The 18,914-nt window shown below is 43.4% G+C and overlaps 1 protein-coding gene across 1 annotated transcript in view; it reads right to left on the bottom strand.

The window, feature by feature from the left end:
- Positions 1–18,362, bottom strand: part of ank1a (ankyrin 1, erythrocytic a) — an 80,306-nt gene extending 61,944 nt beyond the window's left edge. The window contains exon 1 of the mRNA XM_062381935.1: positions 18,116–18,362. Coding sequence (XP_062237919.1) covers positions 18,116–18,241 — 126 coding nt within the window. The 5' untranslated portion in view covers positions 18,242–18,362. The remainder of the gene's footprint in view (positions 1–18,115) is intronic.
- Between the last annotated feature and the right edge of the window lie 552 nt (positions 18,363–18,914).

Below are 18,914 nucleotides of genomic sequence, written 5' to 3'. Positions count from 1 at the left end.
GAGGAGCATCCATCTCATGCTCCCGGAGCTGGAAGGTGAGAGGGAATTCTAGATGGAGAAAACGTTCCAGAGAACTGTGTCGTGCAGTTTATGAACATTTCGCGTCGACCTGCTGATCGCTGATTATTTCTGTAGTGACCATTTGGGATAAATCCTCCAAACTCTGAACCCCCCCCCACACACACTATCACTCAACATTTAAATTAACTTTCCTCTCACATCACTCAAACAAGAGGAGACGCATACAATAAGACCTCCCCACTGCTGCACACCTGTGGCCTGAGAAAAACACACTCCTGTTCTCACAATGCAAGCACAGCCCCCCTCCTCCTTTCCAAGGGAGACACATACCAACCACAGACAAGTCCCTAACCCTTGGCAAAGCCCTCAGAAACAGGAAGAGAGCACTCGAGATGGGATTTGGGGGTGAGTGGCTCAAGGGGGTTGTCAAAGCCGAGAAACCCACAAAGACGCGCACATGGAGAGGCTCTGGGTCAGTTCAAGGACTAAGAGAAATCAAAAGCAGGGGAGAGGACAAAAATGTGAGCGTTGTATGAAAGTAGAGAGCCGGAGAGGAACAGAGAAAAGGAGCACAAAAGAGAGAGGAGTGGAGAGAGCGGAAAGGTTTGGATGTGATGAGAGCGCACATTGTATCTGAAGCTCGGCACGATGAGCGGGTCAAGAGGGAGAAAAAGCAGAAAGTGAAAAGGTGACACACTGTTGGTCCTGCTGAAGGAACATGTTTGTACTGGGAGGGACAAGGTGTGGGAAAAGAATCTGAATAAATTATCACCAGAGAGGTGAGCAAAAGAACTAATACTTTGGATTGAAGTGAGAGGGACGGACATATCAAACATCTCTCTGCTCTGATTAAAGCACAGTGGAACAAATCAAAAATCGCTTCAGTGTGATAATCAAAGCTGGAGAGTCCCACTCAATAAAACTACTGAATTAAAGTAACACTATGATATCTCAGGAAGAATCTACACGATTATCCTTATAATTCACTAAAACTATAATTACAGCCCTACAGTTGTACGCCTCCATAGAACAGTGCTGTTTCAGTCATTGTACATTTTCTGTCATTGTGACCTTTGATATCTGAAATCTTCATCTTTGAGTCAAAATGACCACTGGGCAATATTTGAGGAAATTCCCTTCAGGCAGATTTAAGATATCATAATCTTTGACCACCCAAATTCCAAATCTGTTAATCCATGAAGCTTAGTGAAGGTTTGTGCCAAATTTGAAAGAATTCTCTCATGGCGTTCTAAAGATAACACACTCAAAAGGCTTTTGTCTTTTGAGTGTGTTATCACATTTTGAGTGAGCAACAGTGACCTTGACCTTTAACCAATTCAAAACATCCTTGAGGCCAAGTGAATGTCTTTGCCAGATGAGTGTTCCTGATGTGTCATATTCAGAAGAACATAGGACACCTTGACCTTTAACCTTCAGCCACTAAAATCGATTCAGTTCATCCTTGAAATCAAGTGAACAATTCCCTCAAGGAGTTCTTGAAATACTGTGTTTACAAGAATCAGTCGGATGGACGGAAAACCTGGAAACATAATGCCGCCAATTACTGCTGCTGCACAGTCATAAAAGTTAAGATGAATTTAACAAACTGTCCCTCTTAGCGTACAGTGTTTAAACAGTCCAACAACATGAAGGACAACCCATTGTGTAAAATATTGGCTGCTCTATTCTTACCACAAAGGACAAGGGGACACACACTGCTTGAAGAGTGCTGAATGTATAGAGCCGCCTCAGAGAAACGGCTTTATCAGCATTTAAGAAAACAAAGTCTATAACCAGGAGCAATGCCTCAAAATAGTTTCATCCTTAGACAGCACATTGGCTCCCATATTGAGTAAATGGAGCATAACAAAGGAACGAAGAGCCAAAAAAAAAGTGCAGAGCTGCATCCCCACCGACCGTCCTGAGCCCACTTCAGCGCCAGCATCCCTCTCTCGGTTTATTTCCTTCTGTTATTCAAATGGCCACTCCGTCATGCTGTGTTATTAATCTCTGACACCCTCGTCCTTCTGCCAGTGATGCTGGACATGTGTTCTTTCTCTCACAGGTGCTCTTCACGTTTCAGTACCTCCAGTTTCTGTTTCAGGTTGCACATTGTCTCACCTCACCACAAACCAACCTCAACCTCAACCAACCTGTACAGCATATGAAAAATATATTGAATGTATAAATCCAACTGAAAAGGTCAAGTCTGGTCATTTTCTTTATATTTTTGCAGAGCTATTCCAGCTAATCTCATCAAACAAGCAAAAGCAATTGGTTGATCCCATTAACGTGTGTGTGTGTGTGTGTGTGTGTGGTTGTGCGCATGTGTGTGCGTGTTTTGCCAAACCATAACGCAGTTATTCCTCCAAGCTCCATTGTTTTATTAAAACCATAAATAATATGCTGTTTCACTCTGTGACATCCTCCTTAGTTATCATGCACGTGGGCACTGTGGTTTATTCTGAGACCATCTCACATCCACTCTCCTGCCGCCGGAGGAGCATCAAATGTGTAAATAAACAAATGCGACCATTTCCCAGCTCTCTCCCTGTTAAATTATTTTGGGAGACTCAAGCCTTCAGTCAGTAGAGACTAACTTTTGCTTTGGGACCTTTTCTGGGATTTGTCTTTAAGGAAACACAAAATATCTGGGAACTAACATTAAACTGAAATTGTACAAATTAGTTCTCTTTTTTCCATCTAGTAAACCAGAAAGGGATGAAAATTGGACTAAACTTAAAATCTGCATTAGGTTTAACGTTTGCAATGAAACATCAAACGTATATCACAGTAATACTGAACCATTAGAAACGAGAGATGAGGAAAAGACAAAAAAATCCTAAGAATTTGAAAATGAGAGAGTAGAAAGAAGGAGGTGAAGAGATGTTTTAACCTCCAACCTTTCCGTGACAGAACAATAGCATCAACACTTTCACTAAACGGACTAAAAAGGCTTGATGTCACATGTGACCTTTTCACATGAACAAAGCCATTGTTCATGAATGTATATGAACACGCTCCCTGGCTGCAGTCCAACAGTAACATGACCATAATGTTCCATGCTGGGGTCGTATTACCTACAACATAAGCTCAGGGTAATATAATATTCATATCATGGGAGACTGATACTGTGTGTGTAGTTTGTACTGTAGGAAAATATTGATATGAGGACTATTTCTGTAACATACTTCTTAAGATTGTGTGCCTGCAGATCCTCCTCCGCCACGGTTTTTGTAACTTACATAAGTTTCCACCAAATATGGGCGAGAATAACATGGACACAAGACGGTAGGAGTGAACTTGATAAACTGCAGCAACAGCAGAGCGTGCGGAGCCCAGCTGAACACATATCATCATAAATATAGCTGATAGAAGTTTATTCAGAGTATCGATACAAAGGTTGGCACGGTCATGAAAATGAATCTGTTCTGCGGCACATAAAATGCCTCCGCATCTTGAGAGCTGGAGGAGGGCGCTCACCTCTTCTGCCATTAAATCATTCATGACCCTGCAGTGCTGTGGACCACACGGTGCCAGACCTGCCTCCACCAATCTGTGTCTCCGACAGAACACACACATCACTGGACACTGTTTTCAGCTCCGCACTAAAATCAGCCTCTGCAGACAGCAGTTACAGATGTTCATCCAAGCGGCCACGCACACTCACAAACACTCAGCGTTTATTTGTGTCTCTGTGCACCTGCATCCTCCGCTGCCCTCAGTGGCAGCATCAATCCATGAAATATGTCTAAATCTCCTCCTCCACTGACGGTCCCTCTTTCCCTGCACCATACATCAGCCACGTGTCCATATTCATGAGCTGCGCAGAGGGTCTGACAGGACAGGGCCTTGCCTCTGCAGAGGGGGGTTCCCTCGTCCATCATCCTCCGGTCTCCTGGAAGGTCGTCCCCCTCCTGGCCAAAATGTTCCTCCACTTATTAGGAGCTAATGAACCTGCACACTCCTGTTGCTCCTGAAAGATCTGCTCGATGACTTTTTTGAATTGTGTCCTCCGACAAGCAGCTGGCTTGAGAATCACCCCGGTGACTGACCCATGTCATCTATGCAGAGATGATGGAGCTATTTGTTGGTTTTATGAGGCGGGGGCACAGAGATGTCCATGCTTCATTGCCCCCGACAGATGTTTCCCACATCACAAATAAATCATTATATGTTGCACCATCATCTTTCTGCCCACCCAATAACTGTTTCATTGAGGTTTTGGCAAAATGAAATCAGTTTCTTTAACCTCGTCATCCCTGAATTCCATCTCTCGGTCTATGAAGGCGATGACAGAACAAGTGCAGATATCCTTAATGAATAATTGATGACTCTGCGTAACAGTATTGCAGAACAGTGTTGAATTGATGCACTAGATCACAGGGAGAGGCGGGTGGGAACACAGCCTGTGTGTGTACTGCACACTCGGCTGCTATCTGGGGCAATGTGCGACTGTGTGTCGGAGAAAGACGGAGTCCTCCAGGCATCCCACACAAAACAGCACTACACAACACAAGCAGCTCCCTGTGAAGGCAGTGTGAAGCTCTGTCCTCTACATTTCCTGTCCTCTCCCCTCCGACTCTCTCGAGGACCGTGTCTGTGGATGACCTTTGCACCAACTGTCAGCCCGCTGACTGCATCATGCTGTGCTGTCAGCGAAGTCCCAGTCAAGTCAAATACAGATGAGATCACACCCTGCTCTGACCAGCAGAGGGAGCCAAGACCACCTCATCAGGCATCGGTGAAACAATCCATCTTTAGGGAAAGAAATACATTCATTCTGATATTTACCCATTTCAAACACAATTTTTAAAGACATGCACGAGTAAAGACTGATTATTACCAGTCTCTCAGAGGACATGTTTTGTTTTGACATCACATTCCTCTACATACTCTTTCCAACTTCTACTTTTCCACTCTCATCTGAGCTCTTTTCTCTATAACCCTCCGGTTCAGGGCCACACATGTCTGGATACCTAAGACCCATATGCATGCTTCCTACAATACACACAGCTAATATACTGAAAGTAAAATGTTTTTCTTACTCTCAAATTTGCACCCACATCAGTTTCAGTTTACATACACAGGTTTTGTTTTATGGCTGCAACAGACGACGACTCAACAGGACACATCTACACTAACAGAGTGGATTAAATCTGTTGGATGAAATAAGGCAGATTTTCACTCAACAGAATGCTGCTGGTCGACCATGCCAACATGTCTCACTCACTCATGCACCTCTGCTCAGTATCAGGATATTCTGAGCATATTGCATAACAACCACAAGTGTGTAAACCCAGGCAAGTGAAACACAGAAATAACCCTGAAAAAAATGAATAACAAAGAAACCATATTAGAAGAATGTTCTCTGGAATGATAACATGCAAAACTAGATGAAATAGATTTAAACTGTAGGAGAGGTGAAAGCTGGAAAATAAACCTTTCAAACATTTACTGGTTTTTTGACTGTATGCAATAAAGATTGTTTATATGATTACATCACCCTCTGCATGTAACTTACATTAAAATCATAATATACACAGCTTCTGTTAAATATGGTTTAGATAATCAGATGAAGATGACCTGAAGAATTGAAGATGGACTAAGTGAGCATGAGGGTTCACAGATAGGTGGAAATAAAAACTGTGAGTTAAGTGTTTAAGTGTATTTAGTTTCGCCGACTCAGCAGGAAGCAAGAATAATGCAAAAAGGACTGAAACGGATTGACAGGAGAGGATGTGGCACAGGAAAACTGATGAATGATGGGAAACATTTTTTAACGAAAGTTGCTTTAGTTGCCTACTGACCACGTAGAAACTGATCCTCTACAATCCTGCTTGCTTGAAGAGACAGAAGAGATGGAAGATAAAAAGATCTGAGTGTGCATGATGATGTTTTTATATTTCAATGTTGTTGTTTTCCCCTCTTTAATCAACATTGGTTGATTGGAGGAAATGCCCATACGGCTGTTAAGTGTAAAATGTGAGGGATATTTTCTCCATGGACACAGAAAGATGATTGAGACAAAGCATTTAACTGAACATAAACCTGTTTAAGGCTTCAACCAATGATTGAATTATCATCTATTAATATCCTGATTATCTTCATGATTCTCAGACACAAGAGTGATGTCTTTTAATGTCCTCTTTTGTCTACAACTCAAAGAATCTTGATTTGCTTTAAATTTATTCTTAAATTTAAAGAAAAAGGTTTTTCCTCACTAGTCGAGGGGGGTAAGATAGGAATTGATTGAACACAACCACACGTGTACTGTATTTATGTCAGATGCAGAAGCGTGTGTGTGTGTGTAAGCGTGTGCGTGTGTGTGTGTAATGGTCTGTGCCTACGGGGTTGCAGAGGCCAAAGTCACTGTGCTCTATGCTCTGAAAAACATTTTCCTCATTACCAGCAGACTATCTGTCCCGCACCGCCTCAAGCTCAACTATATATTCTCCTTCACTTAGTCCCTGTACGGAGGCAGCGGAGTAAAGGAGAGTGGTGTCAGCAGCGAAGGGAGGAGGTGGAGGAGGTGCTACTTTATGCAAGAGTTTGAAAAAGAGCAGAAAAACAGATGAGGACATGATGAACGTGAACAAATTCAAAAAGGATCCAACTCCGGCCGTCGATAAAAATGAATAATTTACCAGGGGATCTTTCTGAAACTATCAATCTGTCTAAAATCCCTTCTGACAAAACTGGACTGGAAAAATATTGTTTTAAAAGAGGACACAGCGCTCAAATGTGGTGACACAATGTAAAATGAGCTTCAAATGGATTTTAGTGTAGCATGTGGTCATAAAGGAAGGCTGTGTGTATCCCCCCCCCCCACACACACACACAAACTCACTCTTATAAATGGTTCTGTAAGTAAAAAGATGACATTATATATAGAGACTAATATTATTAGCGGAGAATCCGACTGTGGGAGAGAGGACACACACGAGAGAGTAAAGGAGATGATGTCAGTGTTAAAGATCCTCTATGTCAACACTAGGTGGCGACATCCAACCCTCCCACAGAGCAGCACTGTGCTGACTAAGGACTGGCTGACAGTGAGATGTGTTTGTGTGTGTGTGTGTGTGTGTGTGTATGTGTGCCCACTCTACATACATGTGTGCTTACATGTGATGGAGTGCTAGGTAGGGAATGACCTTGTGAAGCTGCTGCATACATGAGGATTCTCATACTGTACATCCTGAGCCAATACCGCCCCAGTCCTCAAGGATCGACCCCCTCCTCTTCGATCGAAACTGATATAACGTGGAGGGGAGGGGGTGGAAATGCAGCTGAAACAGTATCTGGGCAAAAATCTGTTTTATTCATCAAAAGATGTTTTTTACAAAAAGTGGAAGTTGATGATTTTATATCTAACTCCTCAGCACTCCCATTTTGTTTTCTTTCCCTGCCAAATGAAAACATTGGGCTCGTGGAACAGTAAAACATGATTGAGGCTCCATCCCCCTCCTCCTGTCTCTCTCTGTTGCTCACTTAATCTCTCTAGTTTCTCTCTCTCTCGCTCTTTCTCTGGCTAGATGTGGATCCATAACGTTCGGTGCACACTCGGTGGCTGAGGGAGGTGTTAAGAATTGAAGGCATGCTCTTGCAGTGTTGCAATGTGCTCCAAGTAACTGCGGCAGCGAGGGGGGGGGGGTCGGGTAGGAGTACTGGTCTATATTAAAGCAGCAGAATTGATTATCGGAAGAATGGAGGAATGTACGCAGGGAGAGGGAAAGGGAGAGAGAGAGAGAGAGAGGGGGGAAGAGAGAGGGGAAGGGGTTGGGCACCTGGCTCTGCATCTGCTCGAGAAAAATCTCTGGGGTCAGCCAATTAAAGGCTGGGTGACACCACTATCCTCCGAGATACAGCTAGTAAATCCTGCGCCACAAGACAAGCCACGTGCCTCTGTTCAATGAACGTGTGAGCTCATACTCAGACACACGGGAATTGTAGAGTCACACACACACACACAGAGAAGAAAATGTGATTACACTGTGAGACTGGCGATTTTTAAAACAGGGGCAGTTAAGGGTTGAAGTACCAGGGTCACTTGCTTTAATGGCAAAGAGGTAAATGGGCGTATGATGTATTGTGGCTGTATTCAGTCAAAACTACTACACACCTACTCATACTATACTACACACAAACATCTGCCCACACGCAGCCCTGTAAGAAGAACTTTTTGGTTTTATCTTTTTTAGGTCTTGAGATCCACATCTCCTTCTGCCTCCACAACGATGGACAACACGTATTGTATTGTTATGCATTTTATTTGTAGTAGTCCAAAGTGAAATAAGAATTGCCCATGATGCTCAATGACAGACCATGTTTTAAATCAAAATAATTTACCTAATTTCTATTAAAATAATCAGCTCTTGAGCTTTTCAACATATCACATGATCTAACTCAGCAAAAAGTCTCTTAAATGTCAAGAACTTTAACTAAGTTACAAAGTGTCAAGTCAACAAAGTGCAGAAATATCCAGATCATTGCAAGGTGCAAAGATACTATGTGCAACATAGCTGAGTGCATACACTCCTATCATATGTTTTATTCTATTAATAGTATGTTTTTATAATCAATTATTAAACTGTAACGCGACTGCTTCTCTTTATGTTACTATCTGTATCACCGGGACACTTTACATTGTACAGTGTACACTGACATTTCAAGGTATTGTATTAAATATGATCAAAAGCTTCAGAATGACTACTGAGTGGACCTTGTGATGTTTTAGGATATTTAGCCAGATTATCCAGGATATTGTTTATAGAAATAAATGTCGTTTTCGATGTTGAGACATCACAAATTTTAATTTACCTACGTTGTACTGAAGAAACGCTCCGTATTGTGTTGTAATTATGTTGTTCAAACATCAACAAATCATCACCATGTTGAGACTTGAGTATAACTAAATGACACCGATGCAGAAACAAATGACACTGAAGTCTACAGAAGGAAAATATAAGAATTTCAAAAAGCAGCGTAATATCCCAGCCGAGGTATTTCAACAGCAATGTTAACACAAGTGACTACAGATGTGGCGTGTTGATCAGAGGAATGGATGAATGACTGAAGGTTTTAATATGTCCGGTGCCATGTTTTTTATCCTCTGATCAACATTTCATTGGCCGTCTTCCCGGAGAGCAGAGCATCTCGTCCTGGGTGGGATGAGAAGTGAAGAGGATCAAATCAAAGTGACACCACCTCTGGCTCCAGGGGATTCAGATGAACGGGTTCACAAATGGCTGTAAGCTTTTAATAACGGGTCCATGATGCTACGACGCTGTGATGACACTCGACACAAGGATTAAATGACTCAAGAAATCCGCGCTGCACTAAGTATGATTTGTCATGAGGGATAACAGCGAGTAACTCAGAGGCACAGACGAAGGCCAAACTAGGACTCGGTGATAAAACTTTATCAATAATTATCGCTATATAATTGACATCAATAGCGATACATTTAAAGTCCATTATTTATCAATACAATGCATCTGGTTTGTAAGTGCAGTGAAGGGGAATACAATTTTTTTTTTCTTATGATCTCTGGCCATATCACCCAGACCTAAATTCAATATTATCATCTGTAAAGGTTCTGATCTGAATCTCCTCTTCAAAAGCTCCAGTAAACGGGTGCAACATATATACACACGCATTTCTGGACACCACTTTCAACTATGCAGGTTTGTTCAGTCAGAAAATTCAGACCCCAATCGTGAACTCAATCTTCTCCAGGCCATCTCATTAAACGAATCAGACGTTCTCTCTATTGTCCGTACTCCGAGAACTGGAACTGAGAGTTACAGTCGGGAAGCCGCTGTGCTGCAGGATTGTTCTACTGTAATGCTTGGTTTGGAATTGAATTATTCCCCTTCCCTCCGGTAGACACAAAAGAAAGTAATCATAGCATCAATCAGGTAAATAAGGCAGCCGTCATCCAACACAGAGGGGAAGGGTGCAGAGTCACCCTGGGGTCAACCACTCTCTCCTGATAGTTCAGTGCTTTTTGACATCAATCTCCTCTCTGGCTCTGCCCCTGGGCTACATTCCTTAAGCCTGTGCACTCATCCTCACACCAAACACTCATACAATCACTGACACACACATGCAGTCCTACTTAAATACTCAGTCAACACACAACCACACACAGACACACAATTTTGCAGAATACATGCTCTAAAATATAGAATTGCACCTGAAGGGCAAAAGTTGTCCACCTAAGAAAACGGAAACTTCCTTCTGTCCATACTTCATTTCATTCGTGTTTTCTAAACGATGACGGATATAAGCGAAACAGACCAAATGCAGCAGTACCACCAGGAATCAAGAGGGGGCAGTGTAGCCGACAGTTTAGGCAAGATGACCATATTACACATCGTGGAAATGTGATCGATGTCAGACATTTTTTGAGACAAGACTTTGCAAGCTGGTGAGAAACTACAGGCATTGATATGATTTGACTTTGCTCGCAGACATTTTGCTTCTTTCAGGTTGTCACAACCTCCTCCACCGACGCCATGTTTACTGTTGTCAGAAACTCTTGACTCTGCTCTGCCCTCTAGAGGATGTTTTGTTTAACAACCATGCCAAAGAAAATTACCTGTGGAAGTATGCGTTTGATATGGACATGTCTCTTTCCATAGCATTGATGAGCCTTAAGAGTGTTCCACCGTGCAAACAACACTGTGAAACTGTACTTGTGCTACATCCACACGCCAACATTTTCATTCCAAAATGCTTCCACTCTGCTTGGGATACACATGGTCTGTTATTGAGCAACATATTCAATATAAAGAAATGTCCAACTAGTCAGGACCAACTGATCAGTACTGCCATACCCAGAACCCTGTAGCTGTAGCAGGCTCTGAAAAACAGCAAAGGTCTTTGCAAGCATGAATGAAAAGAAAACGAATGACAGTGACAGGATCATAAGGTCAGCAAAGGTATTGATATATTTCATTTTACTGTAGAAAATCAATATTTTTAATTGGTAGGCTACACAACGATCGTATGGACCAGTGGGAGGGATGCTGCAGAGTCCAAGGATATCAAGACAGGACTCTGAGTACCTGGACATCAAACCGCACCAAGCACCCCCCATCCCACCTTTACTGTATGTCCTCTCCTCTATCATCAGCCAGAAGACTCTTTAAGGGAAAGAGCTCAGGTTGGGGGACGGACACCAAAAGCCATCCTATCTCAAAACAAGATGTCCAGCAATGACCTATCAAATTCCTCTAGGAAGGTATCGCCTCATTCTTTCTCATTTTCTTTCACTCTGTCTCTCTCTCTCTCTCTCCCCCTCTCTCTCTTATTTGGGCATGATGAGGATCCATTTCAATAAGCCTGATCTCTCAATTCTTGTTTCAGGGAGTTACGTAACAGCTGCACTATCAGAATAACAATTGGGAGGAGAGATTAGCAAAAGCAGCCAAGGAGAGAGACGGAGGAGGATGATGAAGCGAGGGAGGGAGGGAGGGAGGCACTGGGAGGAAAATCTGAGGAAGCCCCTCTCAATGTGACACATCATTTCACGTGCCGTGTTAACCGTGCAGTGGAGGGACCGGCTCAGACAGATGCTGCTACTGTCACGGTCTCGCTTTTTTTGGGGAGGTTTTCACAAACCTGTCTCGGAGATGAATGCTCTGCTCGGAGCACTGCAGTCCTACGTGTCGGTTCAGCTTCATTTACAATCATCGTCTCTGTCTCGCAGGCTTACGAGCAGAAGCAAAACAATGGATCCTTCTTTCATTACAGATGCATTAGCAGAAAATAAGCAGGCGCGTGGGGTTAGAGCAAAGGAAAAATGATTCACCACGTCTTCATCACAATTTAAAAATAACCTCAGGCTTTGGAGTTTTGGGGGAAGCCGAACCCCTGCAGAGGAGGAGTGTCTGATTGATGCTTGTTGCTATGCTGCTTGTTTATTTCATTGCTTTTTATATCTTAACAAATTATGGACTTTTCCTCTCAAATCCTAAATGGGTGGGGTATCTGCTCTGAAAAAAAATACCACTCTCTGCTCGCTCATCAATAAATGCTGTTGCCCTGGTAAATGGAGGAGAGGGGGGGGGGGTTGGCGGACTGGCCTCACGTGCACCTTCCATTCCCATTTTAATTACAGGAGAGTAGGATGCAGCTCCCGGCCAACCTGCCCCAGCAGCACTTACTGTAGAGCCGGTGGCCGGACTCACTGAGACTCGCTCTCGAGCTCCATCAGCATGAGTGAGTGCCTCAGCCAGGCTGCTGAGTCATCTGTCTGAGGGGTTCCACAGGGCCACCTGGGCCCATACACAAAAACACACACAAATAAACACACACACACAATCCTAACTCTCTAAACCAATCTTGAACCCAAGATCTTTATGGAAGGGTTATAAAATGCCATAAAACAGTTGCCACATTTTGGCCTAATAAAACCCCAATTCTACACTGGAGTGAAGTTGGGCTTACTAGTTAGACTAGTTTAGCATAAAAACACAAAATCCCATTTCTTTTGTGTAGCTTGGCTTTGAAGAAAACTGAAACAATACAGATACCTAAATATATGAAACAAAAAAAATGGCAGAGATTCCTCACAAGTCAATATGTAGCCCTATTGAGAAATACATTAAATTGAGCCTTGATATTTTAAAGTTAAACTATAAATCTTTTTACAAATAACTAAATAAATAAGGAAAAAACTAATAACAACTCTTTAGGTAAACATTTAAATGTTTTCATTACAGCAATGCAGGCACAGTTATGTCCATACAAGGCTTGTATCGGTTGATTTCTAAGGGCCAATCCATGAATTGGCCGGGCTCTTAATGTTTAGAGCATTAGAGTTCCATCACTGAAAGGTGGCTTAGGTCATCATGCTCACATTCATTTTTTTAAGTCAGCTCTTTCCTCCATCCATCAAAACCTCATCTTTCAAACACAGAGCTGAAACCGACCAAGACCAAAATTACGTTGCTTGATCTGGATGATTTGTTGACTTATTGATTGAACAGACAAAAAGTGTAGAGTCAACACTTTTGATAATGATTGATTGTTGAAGCATTTGCATTTAAACACTACCTCCTATCGGCTTTTCTCCTATTTTATGTCACTTTGAAATCATACAAAATTCAGGATTTTAATTGTTGCTCAGACAAAACAAGAAATGTCAGATTTACTGAAAATCCATTTGCCAAACCCACAATTAAAAACGATGCAAACCTGCCGCCACTGTTTATTTATCTTGAGCCTTGAACAGAATATCAACTGCACTTATAAAAACTAAATATTGACATGTTGTAGTAGCCAATGATAAAACCAATCTTCATCTGCCAGTGGCTTGACCTGGAGATCGGTCATTTAAAATTCATCTCGCTGATCACAGCCAATGACGAGGCCAACTAGTGCTGGCTCCGATGGGCTTAATCACTGCCGCATCACCCCTAATCCACTGCAACAAACCCGAGCACACACACCGAAACACACACACACATCCACCGCATCAACACCTCGACAGCACTACAGTACCAATCTGTCTCAGACATCGGCACATTAGCCTCAGTGCAGGCTCCGCTTCTTGTTCAGGCGGGGAGGGTAAGAGATTTTGGAGGGCAGACGGAGACGAGGCTGGAATGCTGATCCAGTGCTGCCACTTCTGCTTTATATGAAAACTGAGATCGCACTTCTGATGGTACTTTTAACATCGCAATGTTCGCCGGCAGCCATATTAAGTCCATAGTTCTGCACCACGGCTGATTAATTGCCTGAGCATCTATAGGACAGCGTTTTAAGTTTTAGAAAAGACGCCCGGTGGACTGTGGTCTGCAGACAGCAGCGCCGAGGGCCAGACAATAAACAGCAACAAGGGAGACATACAGTGCAGCCTGATCCCGACAAGACATAGTTTGACGAGTCTGAAAATCTGAGCCACAGACAGGTCAGACCTCAGCTGCCATGACAAGTCAAAATCGAATAATGATCTTCTGGCTACAGCAAATCCAGACTTACATTTATAGATACGATATTATATATAGTGGGGTTCTTCAGGCCACCCACCCATTCACTTCAACGGGAAAGCAGCTAAGCAATTAAGTGATTTTTAAAAACAATCTGCAAACATCTGATGTTTTCAGCTTCTCACAGGAGAATATTAAATCCCAGTAATACGAAAAAACCATGTACTAAGTTTTTTGTTTTACTGGAATTTAATATCCTGTGATCACTTTGGACTCCAGTAAGTTGTGAAGGGTATTTATACTGTGCTATGTTCTTTAATAGCCCAAATGTATTGATACGTTTTGGTTCATTGATCAAATTATCAACTGGTTAATCAAAAAACAAACAAACTGACAAGCTAAGTAGTAATAAAAAATAATCCAGCTCTGTAATAATTACAATTCACTGTAGGATAAAAACACGTCATTGTAATGTGTGCAATGGGAGAAGCAGCATCTTCAGAGCAGGAACAATGAGGTCATTTGGGTGATTTTCAATTATGTGATCAACTAAAACTGAATATGCAACAACTTTTAAATGATTTAATATTTCGACTGAGAGATGTCCTAGTAGTTCTTCCAACCCCATAGTTCCAAGCTAAGTGCACTCTGTAACAGAAAACATAACCATTCAACCAAATGAGCAAAAGGCAAATGACACCATGGAGAAATCCATATTATTGCACAGAAAAATACAGCTCGGTACATACGTCCTGACCCGGGACTATTGGATTTGTAAAACAGCCTGGGGCCTCACCAAATAACGATCCCCTATGGTCGCACTAACACAACCGGTAACAGGAGGAATCAGATCTCTATACGATCATAAAGAGTCCAACTGAAATAGTTTTATGGCTTTTAATATCAGCTCCCAGACATATTAAGTTTATTATTAAAGAATTGAAATTAGATATTAAACTTTTAATTGTACGTTTTTGTATTTTCTCGAAAACAGGGAAAGGTAACTTTTTTTCATTATAATGAGAAACAAAAGAGTTTGATCATATTGGCCTAGTTTTCTGTCTTCAAACATTTGATTTAAGGCAGAAGTACGACAGAAAAAAAAAGAAATCAAGTATCCGTGGAGTGTTAAACATCTTCTGTCTAAGTAGATGTACATTTCCTGTGACCTCTGAACAATCTTTGCCGAAGCAAACGATGTGAGACCAACGAACCACCACTTCATACTTCAGAGCCACTGTTGTCATGTTAACCACTTGGCTCTGAAGCAGCTTCGGACGTGGACACAATCCAAACGTGAAAATAGCTGCTGACTCTGAAAAAAGGTTTTTCTTCCCACCTGACAATGCTCATTTTTCAAGATGAGCCCACTCATCAATAAAAGTAATTTGAGGACAACATTATCCACTGCTCAGCACCTGCGACGTATAATACCACTACACCATGAAGCCAATTAAACTGGCACTCTCAACCTTTGGTGACGAATTGTTAGCTTTATGACTCCGGACGCTCATCAGCGGCCACTGATTCATGTCCCACAGGGATGGAAATAATCATGTTAAACACCAACCGCAGATTAGAGGGATTAAAACAATTAGGAGGATCAGCAAATCAGGAAATGTCTTCAAAAAAAGACCAAATTAAAAATAATTACTGGAATATAACTCAGGCTTTTGACTCTAAAAAAGCAGGTAGCATCCCCTAGAGGCTGTAATACTCATTAGACCGAACTCAACCAGAGGAGATTAATCAGACAAAGGTTTAAGAAGCCGGCTGACCGCAAGACACAGCCATCCATTTAAGGAACTACTGTTGGGATCTGAGCAACAATAAATCAAGCAATAGAAGTTGAAATATTTGTTTGCAAAAGTCATTTGAAGATTAATAAAAGAAGCTCAGTGATTCTTCACACAACGAGAATGGCACTAAGAGAAAACATAACTCTGCTGAGGCCCAACTGTCCCCTTATGAAACAAATTTCACACATTGCGAAATATCAGTCCCCTAAACATGTCTGACTTTTCTTTTTCATCAAGATCTATGAATTATTCTCGGACAAATCGAAGAAAATATTGAAAATTGCATGTTAAAAGTGAAAGAAATTCCTGGATCCGCAGTAAAATGTATCGGATTCTCTCCTGACCCATACCACAGGCTTCGACCAAGTTCTGTGGTAAACCGACCAGTACTTTTTGTGCAATGCTGCCAACTAACAGACAGACAAACCTCCTCAGCACAGGTAACAACACAAAACACATCAGACGTACACAATGAATGATTGAAATGCCTCCACTGAACATGGGAAATGAAGCTTAAATAACAAAAGCCTGGTTTGCCTGTGACCAATTACCAAACTGATGAGTTTATGAATGTGTGTTTGAGCAAAATGTTTAGTTAAAACAATAAATGTGGCTTTGGTGTAGAAGGTTGACCTGGACAACACTGCGAGAATGAAGACAGGCCGATACACCAGACATGTGATGAATGAACTAGCTAAAATCAGGTTAACCAGTTATGAATTACAGTGTGTAGAATTTGTATTAGGTAGCTGCAGGCACCGCAGAGGAAACAAAGAGGGCACCAGAGAGATAAAGACGAGAGAATCCCCCCTGTATTAACATCTGCTCCAGAAACCAGGAACGGCTGTAAGCCGGTGTTTTAAAAAGGAGAGGGGTTGGGAGGGGGGAGCTGGAGGGGAGTCAGGAAGCTTATTTGAAAGACTTAAGCTGCATGGTTACGTAAGTGATATGGGATCCTCTGAAACCACACACTGCCAGTCTAGGGTCGGCCGCGCAAGTATCCTCCCCAGAAATCACATCCCCTGCCCTGTTCATGCTGTTAAAGGCTGCAGGTCTTCCCCCACTCAATAATGATCTTGCACATTTTACACACGGGCATCTATGTACTGGTTCTGATTCATGCTAAATTGTAACATTGAGTAAAAATATGGAGAAATGCAAACTCAGGAGTTGTCAGTCATCACAGACTGGAAGCATGTAGGTGAATGTGTTGAAAGGAGCCGGACACTCCAAAACAAAACAAAAAGGAGCTGAGGAGAAAATCCCTGCTGAGGGGACAACCACCCGGCTACGTCTGAGTCATACCACCTTTCCACCTCCTCCTCTTTCTCTCCTCTCTTTGATTTTTGCTACAACACAGCTTCTGACCTTCTTACTCCATTTTGTACAAGTACAACAGATAAAGAAAAATCCCAATCCCTGCACCAGCCCTTTCTGTCCTGCCTCCGCTCTCTGGTGGAAGTGGAAGTGGTGCTGTGTGCGTCTGTCCATGACAGTGTCTCTACTGCATCAGCATCAGATTGGTTTACAGCCAGCCTGGCACAGCGCTGCCTCACAGGGCGACTGGACTCCTGCTCGCTTTCTGAGGACCAATTTGCCGCCAATACACAACAGCACAATCTGCAGATGACTCATTGTCATTAATGAGTTGGAGGGAAATGCGACAAGCAGGGCCAAAAGGGATAAAGTAGACTTGATGACAGCGTCCCTGCAGTCTGTGACTGGCGGAACAGAGATTTATTGTTTACAACCGGTCGCTCCAGCTCAGCTCAGCTCTGCCTGGGACTGGTCAGACAGAGAGAGAGCTGGAGGTGCTGCTCTGCGGTCATTACAATGCCACGCAGAGGGAGAAAAAAAGCTCACCCTTCCTCGTGCGAGATTACTGCTGTGGTGAAATGTTTTAATCGCTTGATACCGCAGAGTGAAAACAAAGAGAGAGAGAGAGGAGACGAGACAGCGACAGAGATGTGAGGAGGGACAGAGACACGGTGAGAGGTAAAGTACAACGCTGCCTTATCGGACGACTCGGACTGGACAGTCAATAAAGCAGGTACAAAGCAGTCGAGGGGGAGAAGGAGAGCATGCAGTGTGTTGTGCCGTCTCCCTGTGCTCTGTATGTGCGGGACATACATGTGTGCAGGGAGACAGTGAGTACACACAGTGGAAACACGCTCAAGACTGGGCTTTCCATGTGTGCCGCCAAACCCCCTGACCACAGCTTAGCATGACAGAGAAAGACCAGAAGGGAGGGGGGGGGGGCATCTCCACCGTCCTGCCCCCCAAACCCCCCCCCCCCCCCCCCATCACCTTGCCCACACCCCTGACTGTACCCCGCCTGTGAATGGGTCCCAGTACCTTGCGCTTTTTATCCCGCGAGCGACTCCTCTTTTTAAACCTCTCCTCCTCCTTCTCTTTGCGCTCCTGCTCTAGCTGGGCTTCTAAATCCTTGTTCTTGCGGAGGTGTTTGGCCGCCTGTGCCATGGCGCTGGTGGCGGCGTGGGTCGGGCCGGCGTCGTTGTTGGCGTGTGCAGATCCTGAGCGGCGGTGGGACTGCGGGGGGCTACCAGGTTCGGGCCAACAGGAGCGCTGCCGCTGACTCTGCCGTGTGGTCCTGCGGAGTCTGCGAGCGTTCTCAACCTCTGCCTCCTACTCCTCCTCCTCCTCTTCAGCAGTGCAGTCACACACACATCGGCAGTCCTCAGCCGTCTGCTGTGGGATGCTACTGCAGCGCAACTCTCTCTCTCCCTCTCTCTCGCTCTCCCCCATGCTCCTACAGGCTCCCTCTCTCCATCGCTCATGTACACTTCCCTCAGTTACTGCTCTCCACTCCGGCCCCCCTCCCTCCTCCTCCTCCTCCTCCTCCTCCTCCTCCTGTGCGGAAGAAAATGGATAAACAACCCAACAAACAGGTTTCCCTTCTTATTCATAAGTTGTTTCTCCTCTTTACATCACCTTTCCCTCCACTGCTTTAAAAATGCTGAAAATCTGCATCCACCCCCATGCCTCCCCTTTAACAACCATTTAAAAGGAAGGAACTGACAGTGAGTTGAGGAATAGCCCGAGCAGCTTTAAATCTTAGTCAGCCCTCCATCCTCTCATTCTATTGATTTTGTTTCCTTTTCCTGTATTTAATTTCTCAGTATCTCACATCCCT

This window comes from Platichthys flesus, chromosome 3, assembly GCF_949316205.1.
Source record: "Platichthys flesus chromosome 3, fPlaFle2.1, whole genome shotgun sequence".
Classification (NCBI taxonomy): domain Eukaryota; kingdom Metazoa; phylum Chordata; class Actinopteri; order Pleuronectiformes; family Pleuronectidae; genus Platichthys; species Platichthys flesus.
Note: the sequence above shows the minus strand (reverse complement) of the source record. Positions and strands in the feature narration are given on the sequence as shown.